The sequence below is a fragment of the Mauremys reevesii genome, linkage group 9 (assembly GCF_016161935.1).
Source record: "Mauremys reevesii isolate NIE-2019 linkage group 9, ASM1616193v1, whole genome shotgun sequence".
Classification (NCBI taxonomy): domain Eukaryota; kingdom Metazoa; phylum Chordata; order Testudines; family Geoemydidae; genus Mauremys; species Mauremys reevesii.
Genome location: NC_052631.1, coordinates 4,022,396 through 4,037,568, shown reverse-complemented (window position 1 = coordinate 4,037,568; position 15,173 = coordinate 4,022,396). Strand labels below are relative to the sequence as shown.

At 46.5% G+C, this 15,173-nt stretch overlaps 1 protein-coding gene across 15 annotated transcripts in view; it reads left to right on the top strand.

Moving 5' to 3' along the window:
* Nucleotides 1–15,173, top strand: part of LOC120371563 (LIM domain containing preferred translocation partner in lipoma) — a 493,573-nt gene that overhangs the window by 429,827 nt on the left and 48,573 nt on the right. For all 15 annotated transcript variants that reach the window (XR_005584438.1, XM_039487445.1, XM_039487443.1 and 12 more), the window contains one exon: nt 5,771–5,940. Coding sequence is in view for 14 of the 15 variants with exons in the window: in XM_039487445.1 (XP_039343379.1) it covers nt 5,771–5,940 (170 nt within the window). In the remaining variant the exon portion in view is untranslated. The remainder of the gene's footprint in view (nt 1–5,770; nt 5,941–15,173) is intronic.

Here is a 15,173-nt window from a genome sequence, read left to right as displayed (position 1 = left end):
ACACTTCGGTAAAGGCAATGTATTCTATTTCTTCTCCTTTATTGTATCCCAGCAGCAGTGAAAACCAGGGAGGACATTGGGCTGATCGAGGGAAATTTAAGTGTAATCAATAAGCATCAGGGGATGTGACCTTGTTTTGATTAACTGTGGTATGCTCTACAGTCTAGAGGCATTTCTTTGAATGCCTGAATTTAAAGCCTTTTGTGGGTGAAGGTCCATTTGCTTTCTACTCATTATTATTATTATTGCTGTTCATATGGTTTTGGCTGAGTGCTGTACCCACGATGAGAGACTGTCACTGCCCCCAAAGAACTTACAGTCTAAAGAGATAAGACAGACAGACACCTGCTGTGTTATCTCCATTTTACAGATGGGAACCAGGAACACAGAGATATTGGTCCAAGAGCACGAGGTCACACTGGCTTCTTGGCAGAAGGGTGCAACGCCTTCCTTCCCGGGCTGGAAGGGCTCGGGTGTGTTATAGACAGATAGAGCCTGTTTAAAAGAAGGACCGAGTGTTGGGCCGTTTCATCCTGGTGATGGGTTACGGTCGTGTTCTAGCGTTCCTCCCACTCCGGCTGGCCAGAGGAAGAGACTTCCCGTAACTGGGGAAGAGGCGCGCGGGGACCCGTGCGGGCTTCTCCTTTAGGCATGTCAGGTTCGGGGGGAGGTGAGAAAGCAGCCGCTTCCAGGAGGGCTCTCCCAGCAGCAGTAGGGACAGGGCATGAGGCTCGGTCGGGGCTTCCCTTCACCTCTCTGGACCCACGTCATAATACTCTAACGCGTCATGTCACTGAGACCCCATTTGGGTTCAGTCCGGAAAGTTACAGAAGAAAAGGCTGGTGCATTGCTGTCCACCAGTTTCTGCTATGAAACTAGCCCCTATAATGGCACCTGCTGTTGGCAGCTCCTCAGAGAACTCTCAGGGGACACAGGCTGAACTCCCCCTAAAACCTGTCCCTGCAGGTTAAGACTGAGGCCCGTTGGTTGGGGCAGCATGAAGGAAGCATGTCCTGATGGTGCTGAACCTGCTCCAGGTGTTGCAGAACTCCAAGAGTGGCTGCCAATACAGCCCATTTCAGCAGCGCTGGGGAAAAGAAAGCTTGTGGGGGGAGAGAAAATGGTGACGCTGCACAGATCCATCTCAGTGAAGTTTAATGTTAGTTTCGTCATTTGTCTTTAACCTGCCTTTAAAGGACTGTCTGCGTCTTTGTCTCTGTCGGAAGCAACTGGGTCATGTTGTTCTGTGTTGCTGTTGTAATATGCCACCCACTATTTTTCTCATAGGTTATTTTTGTAATCGTTGTGCGCAATCTGTTTGTTCTCCGAGGTTTGTGTGCCTAGCCTTTCCTGGTAAGTAATACTGCTTGGACTCAGGTATAGACATTAACTAGTCGGTTGCAGGCAGTGGGAAAATATTGAGGAAGGAAACATGGGGTCTTTAACTGAGATGAATCTAGCCACAAATTTGTTCACAATTAGCGATGGTCTTGTGTGATTGGCCCGCAGGAAAAGTATACCTTCATTCTTTGCGGCAGCAATGGTAGAGAGTGCATTATCTGTCACATGGATTGTTTTTTTCTTCTCATAGGCTGATTGTGCCATAGAGGTTTCAGCTAAAAACAGACCATATGTTGAATGTTATTCAGTGCTTGCAGTTTCCATTGACTTCCCAGGGGCTACAGGTATTCAGCTTTGATCAAAACCAGGCCCAGAGGCGGCCAATGTTTTCAGTCATGGGGGCCTAGAGATGGGATCCTAAATCTGTATTTTGGCACATGAGTACACAGAAGTGGCCCGGGGGAGGGTTCAGAAGTAGCGAACACCCACAAATCCTAAAAATCAGGGCACTTGTATGTATTTCTATGTCTAAATATGGATTTAGGAACCTACCTTTAAGCTCCCAGATTTGAAAATTTTGGCTTAAGTGATTTCCTCCCCAGCTACCAGTAGCAGCGCTGAGAACAGACCTTACACCTTCTGATCCCCAGCCTACATCCTGCCCATTGCACCCCATGATATGCAGCCGTCCCGCAGCATCCCAGTTTACTCACAGACTTATGAAGACGTCTTTGGGCCCTTCAGCTCTCCCGTGTGACTGGTTCCAGCAGCACCTCTGTCTTCAGACGTAACAGTGAAAGCTGGGAACCGCTAATAAATTAAGATGGGTTAGGCTCGGCTAGTACCTGGATGGGAATTTCTGTGGAAAAACCCAGAATGGCTGAAGCTGTGTGGGCTGGAGAAAGCTAGAACAGCAGAAGTCCTGGAGGAAAACCTTAGGAGCAACCAAGTACTTCGCTGGCCCCTGTAATAGTATGTGAGCACCTGGTTCAAATCCCTGCTCCAACTCAGGCAGTGTGGGGATTTGAACCCAGGTGTCCTCCATCTTGAGTGGGGGTCTAACTACTGGGGTGGAGGAGTGGTTCGGGCACCAGCCGCACGTTGTTTTGTGAGAAGGAGTTGATCTGGCTTGGGAGCCGAACTCCAGGAGAGGATTGATGCCGACCAGTCCCGAACAGAGATGGGTGTCTAAGTGGGCCAGAGGGAGGCACCGAAGTCCTTATCAAGGATGAGGGCTGCTAGCCCTCTCCTTGGTATTTCCGATTGATTAGCGTAGGCAGTCCTCCACTGAGCATGCTGACATCTGACTCCCATTCGGAGGTGCCTCACGCTCCCCAGGGGCTAAGGAGTCCACTGGGAAGCCAAGTGCTTAAAGTTAGATACCGCAGCACTGAGCCTAAATCCCCATTGTGGATCTCTCCCTTTGTGGCACGTGCCCAAGGTCATAACACCAGTTGGTGGCTCAGCCGGGAAATGAACCCAGATTTCCCGCGTCCCAGTCCAGAGCCTTAACCAGGAAAGTAGCTGGCAAATAGCTTGCTGTAGCAAATGAAAGTGACGCACTGGCCAGAGGAAGAGGTATATTCAAGTGCATGGGAACTGGCTGAATGATGAATGGAAGAGGGGGGGAAATACGATGCCGCATATTCCATCACATGTTAACACAGGAAACTGAGAAGTGTTTGCATAGACATTACATTACTCTGAGTCCAAATGCCTCATAAAAATGATACCGGATGATCACAGAACGGCACACAGGGGAGGTTAAATTCTCCTGGAGAGTATTCTCTATGGAAGAACACTGTGTGAAGTAATACACTAATGGCTTTCAATTTCATGTTTTATAGAGAGAGATATTAACTGCTCCCCAGGCGTCACTTCTTATTACAGCAATGCTGCGTAAGCACTTTGGATGAGACCACTGAGCACTCTTGGCCTTGTCCACCCAGAGAAGGGAGGGTAATGGGGGGCTGTGTCATGTCCCAGATGAAAAAGACCTTTTTAGTCCATTTCATCTGTCTCGTTGCTGCAGAGAGACTGTTCCATGGTCCTCATTGTTAGAAAACTTTTCCACCGCTTTCTCGCCACGTACCGCACCCTAAATTACTCCTCTCCCAGTACGGCAAGGGACATCCATGTAAGAGGAAGCATAGCAAAGTGGTTAGAGCATGGGGCTGTGAATCAGGACACCAAGAGTGAATGATCTACAAAGCTACACTTTAAGAAAAAAAATCTATTTATTCCCCTGTGACCGGGTGAACTCACCCTGCACTGGACAGGGAAGGGTTAACTCCTCACTGTGGGTAGAGGAAACCACTCCCCCACGTCCCTACCGGGCATGCTCCAGGTGTAGCAGCAGTATAAGAGGGAGCAGCTGAGCACAGTCTGGGCTGACTGCTGGAGAGGAAGGATTCTCCTTGCTGGCTCCTGCCCCAGAACCACTGGAGCCCTGGACCGAAAAGCCAGAGGTCCCGGGGTCCATTCAGTACTGCACTAGACAAGGTCCCCCACACCCTGTCACATCCCCCCAGCTGGGCTTCCCAGTGTGCTCCTATCTGCTCTCTGACCTAAAGTATTCCCACCGGGTTGCTCAGACTGTAAGTTCTTTGCAGCAGGGTCTGTATTATGTATCCCTTACAGTGCCAACTACACAAATAAGAATGATTTGGGTTCCATTTCAAGCTCTCCTAAGAGATCTCAAATATCACCTTGCCCCCCTCATCCTGAAGGGTCTTAAAGTGCCTTCCATGATTTAAGTCCAGCACAACAGCTGTTGCCGTCTAGCAGCACCGTGCACTAGTTTGGGACAGGCAGGGAAGAAGCTGTAAGCACATGGGCATTAATGTCGTCATCTCTTCCATGCACAGCAGTAGGCAGTTTCAGCCACCTGGACAATTGAGCAGACTGATTTTCTATTAAACTTTACAGGGGTTTTAATTTTTCAGACAGATACACACGCGCCACTAAATTATTGCCCGTTTTGTGGTTGGGTTATTTAATTATTTGAAAGGACATCTTTCAACTGAATGTGTGATGCCATTTGAACAGCTATCTCCTGGCCATCATCCTGCTCGCTTTGCATAGTCTTCACTTCCCTAGCAACCATCTCACTCCACTTGCCAAATCCCAAAGGTGTGATGCAATATTGTCCCACTGTTCCCTTCTGCTCCCCCACCTGTCTATCCAGCCATCGTCTCTTGTCTTGTATTTAAATTGGAAACCTTTGGGACGAGGACCGTGATTTTGTTCTGTGTTCGTACAGCACCTAGCACCATGTGGTCCTGGTCCGTGGCTGCGTCTTCTAGGTGCTACAGTAATACAAATTATAAATAATAATGTCTGACATGACCCAAAAGGAGAGAGACAGAAATTATTCATGCAGAAAACTAGATATGTCCATGAAATCTCCTCCTTTAGTGGGGTAGAAACCTAAGCTTCTATAAATTAGAGTGACAACATAGCAAGTGTGAAAAATCAGGACACTTTTGGGGGGGGGTGGTATAGTTGCCTATATAAGACAAAGCCCCTAATATTGGGACAGTCTGAATTATATTGGGATGTCTGGTCACCCTACTGTAAATCTTTATTGCTCTGTTGAACTCTGTGGAATTATGCTGAATTTCACCAGCTGAGAACCTGGCACTATCTCTGTTCCATAATGCTGCATGTCTGAGCTAAATCATTATCAATGCTGAACGCCAGCGGTGTGGAACATCAGCAGTCAGCAGCGTGGAACAGCAGAGTGGGGCTGAAATGAGTGATGTCCCTCGGAGCTGTGCTTTTCACTGCGTTGAGTACTCCCACCTTCCCCTTTTCAGGTTCTGTACCATAGGCCCTTTCTCGTGAGCTAAGCAACTTCACACAGCCTCCCTCCCCTTTAAAACATGCGTCCCACAAAGCACTTCTGCATCAGCTTCTCCAAGCCTGGTCTGTGTCCGTGCCTGCTGTGTCTTGTCTCTGTGTGTGCGTCCTGGATTGTCTGTTTCTGTAGAACTGTAAGCCTGCAGCGTGAGAGATCGGTGTTGCAATCTCCCTAGCCATTCAGTCCTTAATTTCTTTGCTGCGACTCCTACCAATGGTGCTCACTGCACTGGCGGTTCCTGGGGTGAGAATGCAGGGAGCTGCATTGAGACTGCTCACGTAGGCCACTAAACAGCCTTCCATAGGTGATGAGTGTTAGTCCCCATTGGTATGGGCTGCATTCGGTGTGATGACATACAAGTGAAAGGCACCAGAGCCTGGGGTCCAGCCCCAGAGCCATCTGATCCTCCAGAATGTGCACATCTTTCCTAGGCATGAGATTGTTCTTTGCGGCGGAGGGCAGGAATTGTACGTGACCATGTTGTGACGTACCTCAAGCTAGCACCAGGGAACCCCCGTATTCACCGCTTTGAGATGATTAGGACGTCTCTTCTCTCTTTCCCCCCAGGCCGCTGTTCCCGTTGCGGTGAGAATGTTGTCGGGGAAGGCACTGGCTGCACCGCCATGGACCAAGTGTTCCACGTGGAATGTTTTACCTGCATGACCTGTGGTAACAAGCTCAGAGGCCAGCCTTTCTACGCGGTGGAGAAGAAAGCGTATTGTGAACCCTGCTACATCGTAAGTGCCGAGGCTCCTTTTCAACGTGAATACAAACCAACAGAGTTTAGACATCTGTCGATACTCCCCTCCCTGCTGTAGATTGCCGCATCGCCTTACAATTAAGGGTGAGCAACTCAGCTTAGATAGAGTAAGAACAGACCCATCCATGATGTTCAGAAAAAAGTTAATTTTTTTCCCTGCTTTCCCTCTTGCACATGATTTCTGGTGTCCATCCAGGCCTTGAAACAAACATGCCAAAATAGAAAGAATGTTTTCTTGTGATAATCTCAGCCTGGCTGGGAAGAGAAGTAACAGCACTCTAAGGAGAAAGCCCTGTTCCCGAAAGCTTTCCACTGTAAGAGACCTGATTCTGACGTCCTTGGGTCAGCAAAACTCCCTCTGAAGGAGGGGTGAGACTGAAGGATCACGATGTAACTTTGCAGCCACACAGGACGATAAAAGCCACCGAACAGCATCCAAACTTTAGGCCCCATCCATTGCCCTTTGAAATCAGTAGGGGTCCATCCACCAGTTTCAAGGGCCTGTGAATCCAGATGCCTTTTGCGGGTCACCCATTACCCATTAAAGAATCTGCATTTACCACTCCCTGGTATTTTGGCAGTTTGGGGAGAAAACATAGTTATAATCGCTGTATTTAGAATAAGTGAAGCTGCAGAATATCGCAGAAAAATTCTGTGGAGACCAATGAATCGTCTTTGTGTAGATTTCTCTCTAATTCCTAGAACCCTTTCTCTCAGCACTGGCTTTTGTCAAACATCGCTCGGTTCTATTTATTCTCACCTAACTGCAAGGTGAGGGGCTTCAGCCAGGGGAACGAAGCCTCCAACTTCGAGTTTCCTTTGCAAGCTGAGGAGCCTGTCCTGCAAGGAACTGAGTGCCTCCCGGGAGATGCTGAGCACCCCGCATTCACATTGTGTCAGGGGGGAAATGAGGGTTGGGCACTTCCCAGAATCAGGCCTTCATGAGACCCGGTACCTGAAACCCATTTGCTACTTGCTAAAAGCTTTAATTCCTCGGTAACGTTCTTTCATCACTTTTTTATTATTTATTATCATTACTACTTCAGAGCATGGTAACAATGCCTCATTATTCCTTGCCATTGCTACATGTCCTTGGAGTGGGATTATTGCTAAAGCGTTGAATGCAATAGTGGAGGATTGATGCTGCCTTATTTACAGTGGCAATGGTGGATGGTCCCGGTTAATTGGCTCTTAAAAACTAAATGATTTTTTGATTGAATATGTGCTTTTAAACCATTTCTCCTTTTAATGTTAGCATTAAAATTATTGTGCCATCAAATTCTTAAGGTTAATTTTGTGGCACGTGTGTTGGCCCTTGGGAGGAGACCATAATTCATTGCAGGGTGTGTCGTAATACACTTGGGGCAGTGCTTTATATCGCTGAAGTTAAATATCTCATTGACTTTGGGCTGGGATCTGCTAGTAGGTTAATACTATTTTTTTTTTTTAAACCGGGCATGATTTCTTCATTGCGCATCTGTTTTAGTTTGGGAGAACATCTGCATTAGCCACTGTAATAATGGGTTGAGATTATTTAATCCTATTATGTATACACTTCATTAGCCTGAGTGAATTGTTGGCAAGGGTTCAGTAAACTTCCTATGTTGAGAGATAAAAGGATGAGAAGAAAAATACAGAAGGATTCTGTTCCTCATCTTCTTTCAAATTTATCTTCTATCTTTTTAAGGGATAAAGCAATGATAATTGCTTGGCTGCATCTGCAATAGTAAATTCCACACTACAGCTTTGAACACAGAGGAAAGGATAAACTTTTTATTTTTATAGCTTCTTTGAAATGATTAGGCAAAAAAAAAAAAGTGTCCTTTAAATGTTCACCTGCACAAGCCACAAAAAAAGAAGCTTACAGGCCTGGCACAAACCACTCCCGGGAATCCGGTCTGTTGCTGATGTGAAAACAACATTAATGGAGTTACATACCCATAGCATTACATAAATAGGGGCAGTGATTTTAAACATCCAGATGGGGAAACTGGAACTAAGAGTTTGATTCAGCAAAGCCCTTAAGCATGTGCTGGACTTGAAGCACGTGCCTAAGTCCCATTGTCTGAAATGGCACATAAATATGTATTTTCAAAACATGCCTAGATAACTTCGGAGCCTACGTGCCATTTCAAAAGCGACTCCGGAGTCCAAGTCTCCTTGAAAGTCAGTTTCACACTATGAGCTTTGCTGCATTGGGGTCTGAATGATGTGCCCATGGCTACGCAGCAAATCAGTGACTGAAGCAGGCTTAGAAAGTAGAGGCCAAATTCTCAGCTGGCATAAATGAGCATAGCTCAGTAGAGCTACCCCAGTTTACACCACCTGAGATTCTGGCCCCAGGAATTCTTGGCTTCTGTTCCAATATTCAAACCACTAAACCATGCTGCCTCTCTGATATGAAAGAAGACAAGAAAGTGTTTGCCTCGTCCAGATTTATAAACCAGGAACTGTTTGCTCTTCTGATAGTTCGCTCTGAGTGACTGCACAATGCATGTCTGCATAGTCAGGCCACAGGCAAATAAAATGAAAGTTTTTGAACAATTAAAAATTGGCAAATGTTTCCTGTGTTACTCTTGTGGTGGTGGAGCAGTAGTGAAGCCATAGTTAACGCTGCAACAGAAATTATGTTTAATTAGTCAATATCAGTGATCTCGTGTTAAAAAAAAAAGAAGTGAGTAAACTAACCTAAACTAAAATACAAATTCCCCCAGTGAAAAGTTGGTAAACTCCAGTTACCCACGTTTACCCTTGACCATGCTACTGGTCAATATTGATGATAAAAGCCTGCAAAAGTATCTCTCTGATTTTGTTTATCATTGCTCCTCTTAACACAAAATGTTCAAACAGAGTCAGGTCCAAAACCTACAGTCACTCACCCCTTGACCAATTCCTTATCCCCATCTCAGAAAAAAAATGCCACCCAGTATTGAGAACTTGAGTTTGATCCTAGAATTAGTTCCTAACTTTTAAGCACCCAAACAAGAGCATTTAATACAGACTGACGACTATTGCATTGCAGTTGCTAAATCCTACAAATGCATTTTTAATTCTGTTGCTCATGCTTTTGCTCAGTATTATTAATTTTATTCCTAAAACACCACCAACCTCCCTCCATCAAGACACCTGTGGCCAGTTAAAAGCGGATGTGATAAGTGAAGTGTTAACATCGGGCAGATGTGTCACCCCCTGTCACTACTGCAGTCAATCTAACCCCTAAAATGTGACAATATCTCCAATCTAACTAGATCCTCCGATACGTGAGCCATGTAGCGCGGCTACAATCTGTTGTCAATGTTAATATACTTTTTCCCCCTTACAGAGAAATTTACTGCCAAAAGCCTTTGGTTTGCTTGCTCGGTATTTGGGGGAAGTTTTTGCATTGGGTTTTGTATAAAGAAGAGGTTAAGGGGAGTATTGCAAACATTGTCATAAAAGATTGAAGAGCAAGATGTTCGAGCCGTGCCAGCTGTCTCCTTTCCAACTACAGTATTACCATAAGGACTGAACGCAAGGTTAACCAGACATACTGGTCTGGCAGGGGATGCTGCTGTTTTGCAAATGGGAGTGTTTTTGATGTCCTGATGACTTTCTCTGGGACATGGAAATTTCCTTCCATTCTTCATCCCTGCTTCTTGGCAGTCACTTCCCGTGTTGTAACAGTCAGTGATAAACGATCTGTAGGACCAAGTCCTGAATGATGCTGAGCACCTGTCGTTGCCACTGCCGGCAGTAAGATGGTGAGTACCTTCCCAGGTGTTCCCTCTTGTACGAGTGTCAAGGTCACCAAGTCTCAGGCCCTAATGGAGCTGGCTGGGTGCCTGGGGGAAGAGGATGGGAGAAAGTGTAAAGAATTCTTCAGGCAAACTGGAAATATTCAGTAGTCAAAGCCGAGGGACCTCAGAGAAGAATGTCAAAAATTAGGGGGCTGGACGCAATGAGTGGTGAAATAACAAGAGCCAAGTTATCATGAGCCAGAGCTGCCCTTCTGTTTTTAACAACGCCACCTAGCACTGGGGAAGTCAAATGGTGCAGTATTTCAGGTGCCAGGCCAAAACTCCGGAGATTTGGGTTCGATTCCTGCTTCAGCTGCAGGCTCCCCTATTTTCTGTATTGTCAACTTTTCTCTTTCCTAGTGTTGTCAACTTCCCTGGAGAAATCATTTAGGGTAAAAAAAAATGTAAACGCTTGTAAATCACTGAGGAGACTGTCCCATTAATTTTCAGTGGGCCTTGAACTCTGAAGGTTTATTAGGTGAGTGTGGTTTGGAAAGTGTTACCCTAATCTTTCTGTGCCTCAGCTCCCCTGTGGCAAAAATGGAATAGTAATATTCCCTTTCTCCCACCATTTGTCTGGCTTGTCCATTTAGATTGTAAGTGGCTCTGTCTCCTGCAATATGTTTGCATAGCACAGTGGGGCCTGCATTTAGTGTGTTGGTGATTTTTTTGCAGGTCATGCTTGATGGTCTGGTGGTTCCTTCTGGCCTTGGACTCTGAATCTGCTCCCATTGAAATCAATGGCAAAACTCCCATTAATTTGGATGGGAGAAGTTAGACCAGTGCTGATTGCTTCTGAGAGAGAGAGGCCTGTGAAGTAACATTAGTGTGCACAGATCTAAAGTCTGAGGTCAATCCCCACTGTAAAATTATATCTGTTTTTTAAAAGAATTCTAAATCATGTATGTAGATATTTCAGCACTAATTTAGCAACAATGTAACAATTTAAATTGGACAAGAAAAGAGAAGCTATAATTTAAAGAATGTTTTAGGATTTTTAAGCCCTTTATTCTTGTTTTTGTCAAGCGACATATTGAATTTGAGAGTAATTTATGGAAAGTGTTGCCTGTGTGGTGTTGCGAGTGCTCCGCAATTTGAATTTAAACTGCTCAATGGGATCATTAAGACTATTATGCATGTTTTCCCAAAGAGTTTGAATTCAAAGTGACAACTCGAACAGAAATATAAAGTCGTGCACTCCTTAAATCATGGAATGGGTTTGTCCTCAAAGAATTTAATTGAGATCAGCATTATTCTGTACGCCCTATCTTAGGAGCTGCTGCTAATGTAACGTGATGCCCCTGAGCGGATTGTCAGCAGTGGGAATTGAACCTGAGATGTCAGAACCTAAAAGACCCAGCTCTGTTAGCTAAGGCTCTAGTGGGCTCATCAGCATCCATCGTTGGCTGAGCCACCACTAGCAGGGGCAGACTGCCACACCCGTCGGCATGGGTTACACTAGTACGCAGCAGTTGTAGGGTTGCCAGTTTTGTTTGGATGTATTCCTGGTGGTTTCATCACATGACGTAATCTCTAATTCCTGATTAATCTAGAATTCCTGGAGATTCCAGGACAATCCTGGAGGGCTGGCAGAACTGTTGCAGCCGGGATATAAAGCAGAAGCAGACTCTGGAGCTGCTCTGGTTTACTCCAGGGACCTCCAGTAGCTCCAGAGTCCAGGGGGTGCAAAAATGGAATAGGTAATAGTCAGTGTGCCAGCACCTACCCCTGTGAACCTTTGCGTGTTTGTTCAGAGCTAGGACAGTTTGTTGATCCCATCTTGCCTTCCCAGCTTGGAAGAGGGGGAGGGGAAGAGATAAACTGAATAGTTTGTCCCTAGACAAAACAAAAAGAGTATTTTTCCCTTTGCTTTTTAAAGTAAATAGTCTCCTTTCCAGTGTGTGGCTATAAAAAAGAGACTGTGGGGGTGATGAGAGCACTATGCGGTTACTCCTCTATAGAGAAGCACGTGGGTCATAATAGAGAGGACAAGGACCAATTATACTCATTAGCCAACAAGGACAGAACAAGCTGTCCATGTGCTGAAATTGCAGCAGGGGAAATGCCAGGAGAATGTGATGGAAAACTTCATAATACGGGGCCTTGCCAAGAGTGGTGATGGGATCACCTTGGCTGGAGATTTTCAAAGCCAGACTGGACACCTATCAATTAGGGGTGGTTTGAGGATAATGAGATCAATCTGTTGGCAATGCAGCAGGATGTGCTTGGACATCCCTCTGAAAATCCTTATTTCCACAGGCAGGAGAGTAGGGCCAGATCCTGCCTTTCCAGGAGATAGGTCTGTCTGCAGGCTGCCTTTAGAGACAAAGCAGGGGGGAATATGTTGGCCAAATGCACATAATCCCAATTTAAATCCTCTCCCTACCTGCTAGAGCTCGGGGACAGGTTGGGAGCAGGTGGTGCTGTCCAGCTACTTCCGGAGTCCTGCTAGCACAGGGCTTCGTGCTTCAAGGTGGGGAGCGATGTGGTTCCTTTGAACAGGAGCAGCATACTTACCCCCGGCTTGTGTTCTCTGCACAGTGCAGCATACCACCCCCGCCCACCGTGCAGCAGACCTACTTCTTGGAGGTCTGAGCCCTGAGAGCTGTTTGTTTGTTTAGATCATTTCCTTTAGTGTTTAAACCTGCCCCCTTCCCAGGCTCTGGTCGCCCCAGCACAGACCTCCTGCAAAAAGATGGAAATATCAGGGGGAGGCACGTTTTCATTGCTGGGGGGCCCTTGACTCTGAAAATCCCTTCCGGGCCGGTTTGACGGAGCTCAAATCTTTTAGCAGATTGCTTTCCAGGGAAGCTCTGTTCTCTTACTAAGCCGTGGACCCTCTGTTTGCTCTTTCAGCATTTTATTATTTAGGTGCATTTTACAAATTTAAAAAAAAATAGTAAGTGCCAGGCAGTGATATGAGACACGCTGTTCGGGAAGGCCCTAAAATTAGAAATGTTGGAGGCAGATGTCACAGAAGTGGAATGAAATGGTCAGGGACAAGCTGCTGTCCTACAGTGTTAAACTCCCACGTGTCCTCGCCTGGATTTCCCACCCAGTGGGGTGAGTCCCATTCAATAACATTTCCAGTAAGGACAACGCCCTCCCTTTCAGCTGGACCGGTGGCATGGGAAGAGTTTCTCTCTACTTTAAAAGAAAACACTGACGCATAAGGAGTGCTCCAAGCACTCACATAGGCCTGTTTTTATTGGAGCCTCTTCCTCCTGTCACCCAACCACCTGTGTTTCTCCCCCCTTGTTGTTATTCCAGTAGCACCCAGAGCCCGCACTGATACTGGACCCGGTTGTGCTGAGCAAACACAGCGAGAGACTGTCCCTGCTCCAGAGAACTCCCAGTGCAAACAGCCACGGCTGGGGGAGAAGGTGGAGTGTTATCCCCAAGGCCCAGAGAGGTTCAGTGACTAGACTTGCCCAGGGTCACACAGAACCAGGAGCAGAATCCAGCCCTTCTCAGTCCCAGGGCGGCGCCCATCATGCTGACCAATATCGTCTCACTGTTTCCTTGTACTCCCTCCGTCTGTCTCTTGTGTTATCCTTAGATTATCAGCTCCTCGGGGCAGGACCGGCTTTTTGTTCCGTGTGTGGACAATGTTGCACAATGGCTAGGCTCCTTTGTGCAACAGTAATAGAAATCACTAACCACAAGCCCGTCTGTCCTCCACCGTCTCTGTCCTTTTGGAACCCGGACGCTCTGCTGCTTTAAGCTAGGGACTCTCTCCCTCTCCTTCAGGGACATGCAGCTGCTAGCGCAGTGGGGCGCTGATCCCTCGCCAAGGTGATATACATCATACTGTGCGCGGGAGAGCGACGTGAGATTGCTCTGCAGGTGCGGCAGGCGGGGAGGCGGTGTGACAAGATGGCATGTTATCAAGTGTTGATCATTGCTCATCCATCGCGCGTTATTCTTGCCTTTCGTTTAAAATAGATAAGCGAGAATTATTTTAAGGGGGTGTTGATTTTCATAACTGTATGACCTACAGCTACTCCTTGCTAACGATGCTTTGAGTGTTCGGGCTGCTCTGCCTTTTCATAGTATGGATGTAGCAGGTCTGATTTATCCTTGCCCAATTTTTTCAGAGGACATAGAGTCTCATCTCTCTCTTAGTGAAAATGCCCTCCTGCTTAGTTCAGGCAGCAATTTGCAAAGCTCATGGCCAGAGAAGAACGGAAAAGTAGAGCATGTCCTTTGTGAATGCTGCTTCGGTCAGATGCTTTGTTGAAGCCTTAGCAAAAGGAGCTTTGCTTTGGGAGAAAGTTCCATCTTTGAACTGATCTTGCCTCCAGAAGGGCTCTGGTTTTGGCACTTGGCAGCGTTGGTTCGACTGCACGCAATATTTGCAGGAGAGGAAAGTGTCTGACTTGCCACCATACACACGCAAACCCCAATGGGTTTGGTAGATTCCTGGTTAGAAAAACAGCCTAATGCCAGTGAAGGGAAAGGACAACAAACAGTGACGGTGACAAGAGGAAAAGTTTATTGATTCTAAGCTGTATCACGACTGCTGGCTGCACAGAGAGGGAGAAAGCACATTCCAAGTGCATCTGCCCTTCCCCCTCAGCTGCACTGATTACAAAGCTGTGGGCCAAGAATAATATTGACAGAAAAAGTAAATTGTGCACTTGGGCATTTTACCAGAAGGAAGACCAGATTACATGTGGAGTTTAATTCTTAGCCTGGGCTTTGCCAGGGATAAGAAGTTACTGCATGCTGCGCATGTAGCAGCTCTCATTGCTAGCGGAGAACATGTTGCTAGATCAACCACCAAGACCTATTGTGTCTTTAGTTGTCACTCGTCAGTGTCAAGAAAACCACCTGCATGGGCGGCGACAGCTACCCTATTGTGGGAGACCGGGGCTTGGTAGGTGGGATCTGTCAGAATGCCAAGAAGGTTTAAGGCATGTGGTGTGGTTTGCATAGCTTTGCCCTTGCTGTCCCTTGGCTTGTTTTCCTTTGTGCAGTGCATTTCCCACGGAACGTTTAGCTTAGATGCCGCATGTGGTTTTTCACAGGGATTCTGCCTTGTACCCTGTTGCACACATTGAGAGCTGGATTGACCTTAAGTACTGTAAGGAAGTGAAATGGGTTTGCTCGGGGACTCAGCAATCTGTATGACCTCATTACTACATGGCCCTGGCTTCAGACACTCCCACTTGGATAAGAAATGATCTTAGTAAATGTATCCAGTGTTTTCTTCGAGGGTTTATGGATTTATTTTTTTAACAGCAATCACATATAAGACATGATTTTGACTCCTAGACTTTGAGGCCGGAAGCAACCATCATGATCATCTCATCTGACCTCCTGCACGTCACGGAACATCACCCAGCCACTGCTGTAGTAGGCCCATAACCTCTGGCTGAGTTCTGAAGTCCTCAAACCATCATTTAAAGACTGCAAGTTACAGAGAATCCAC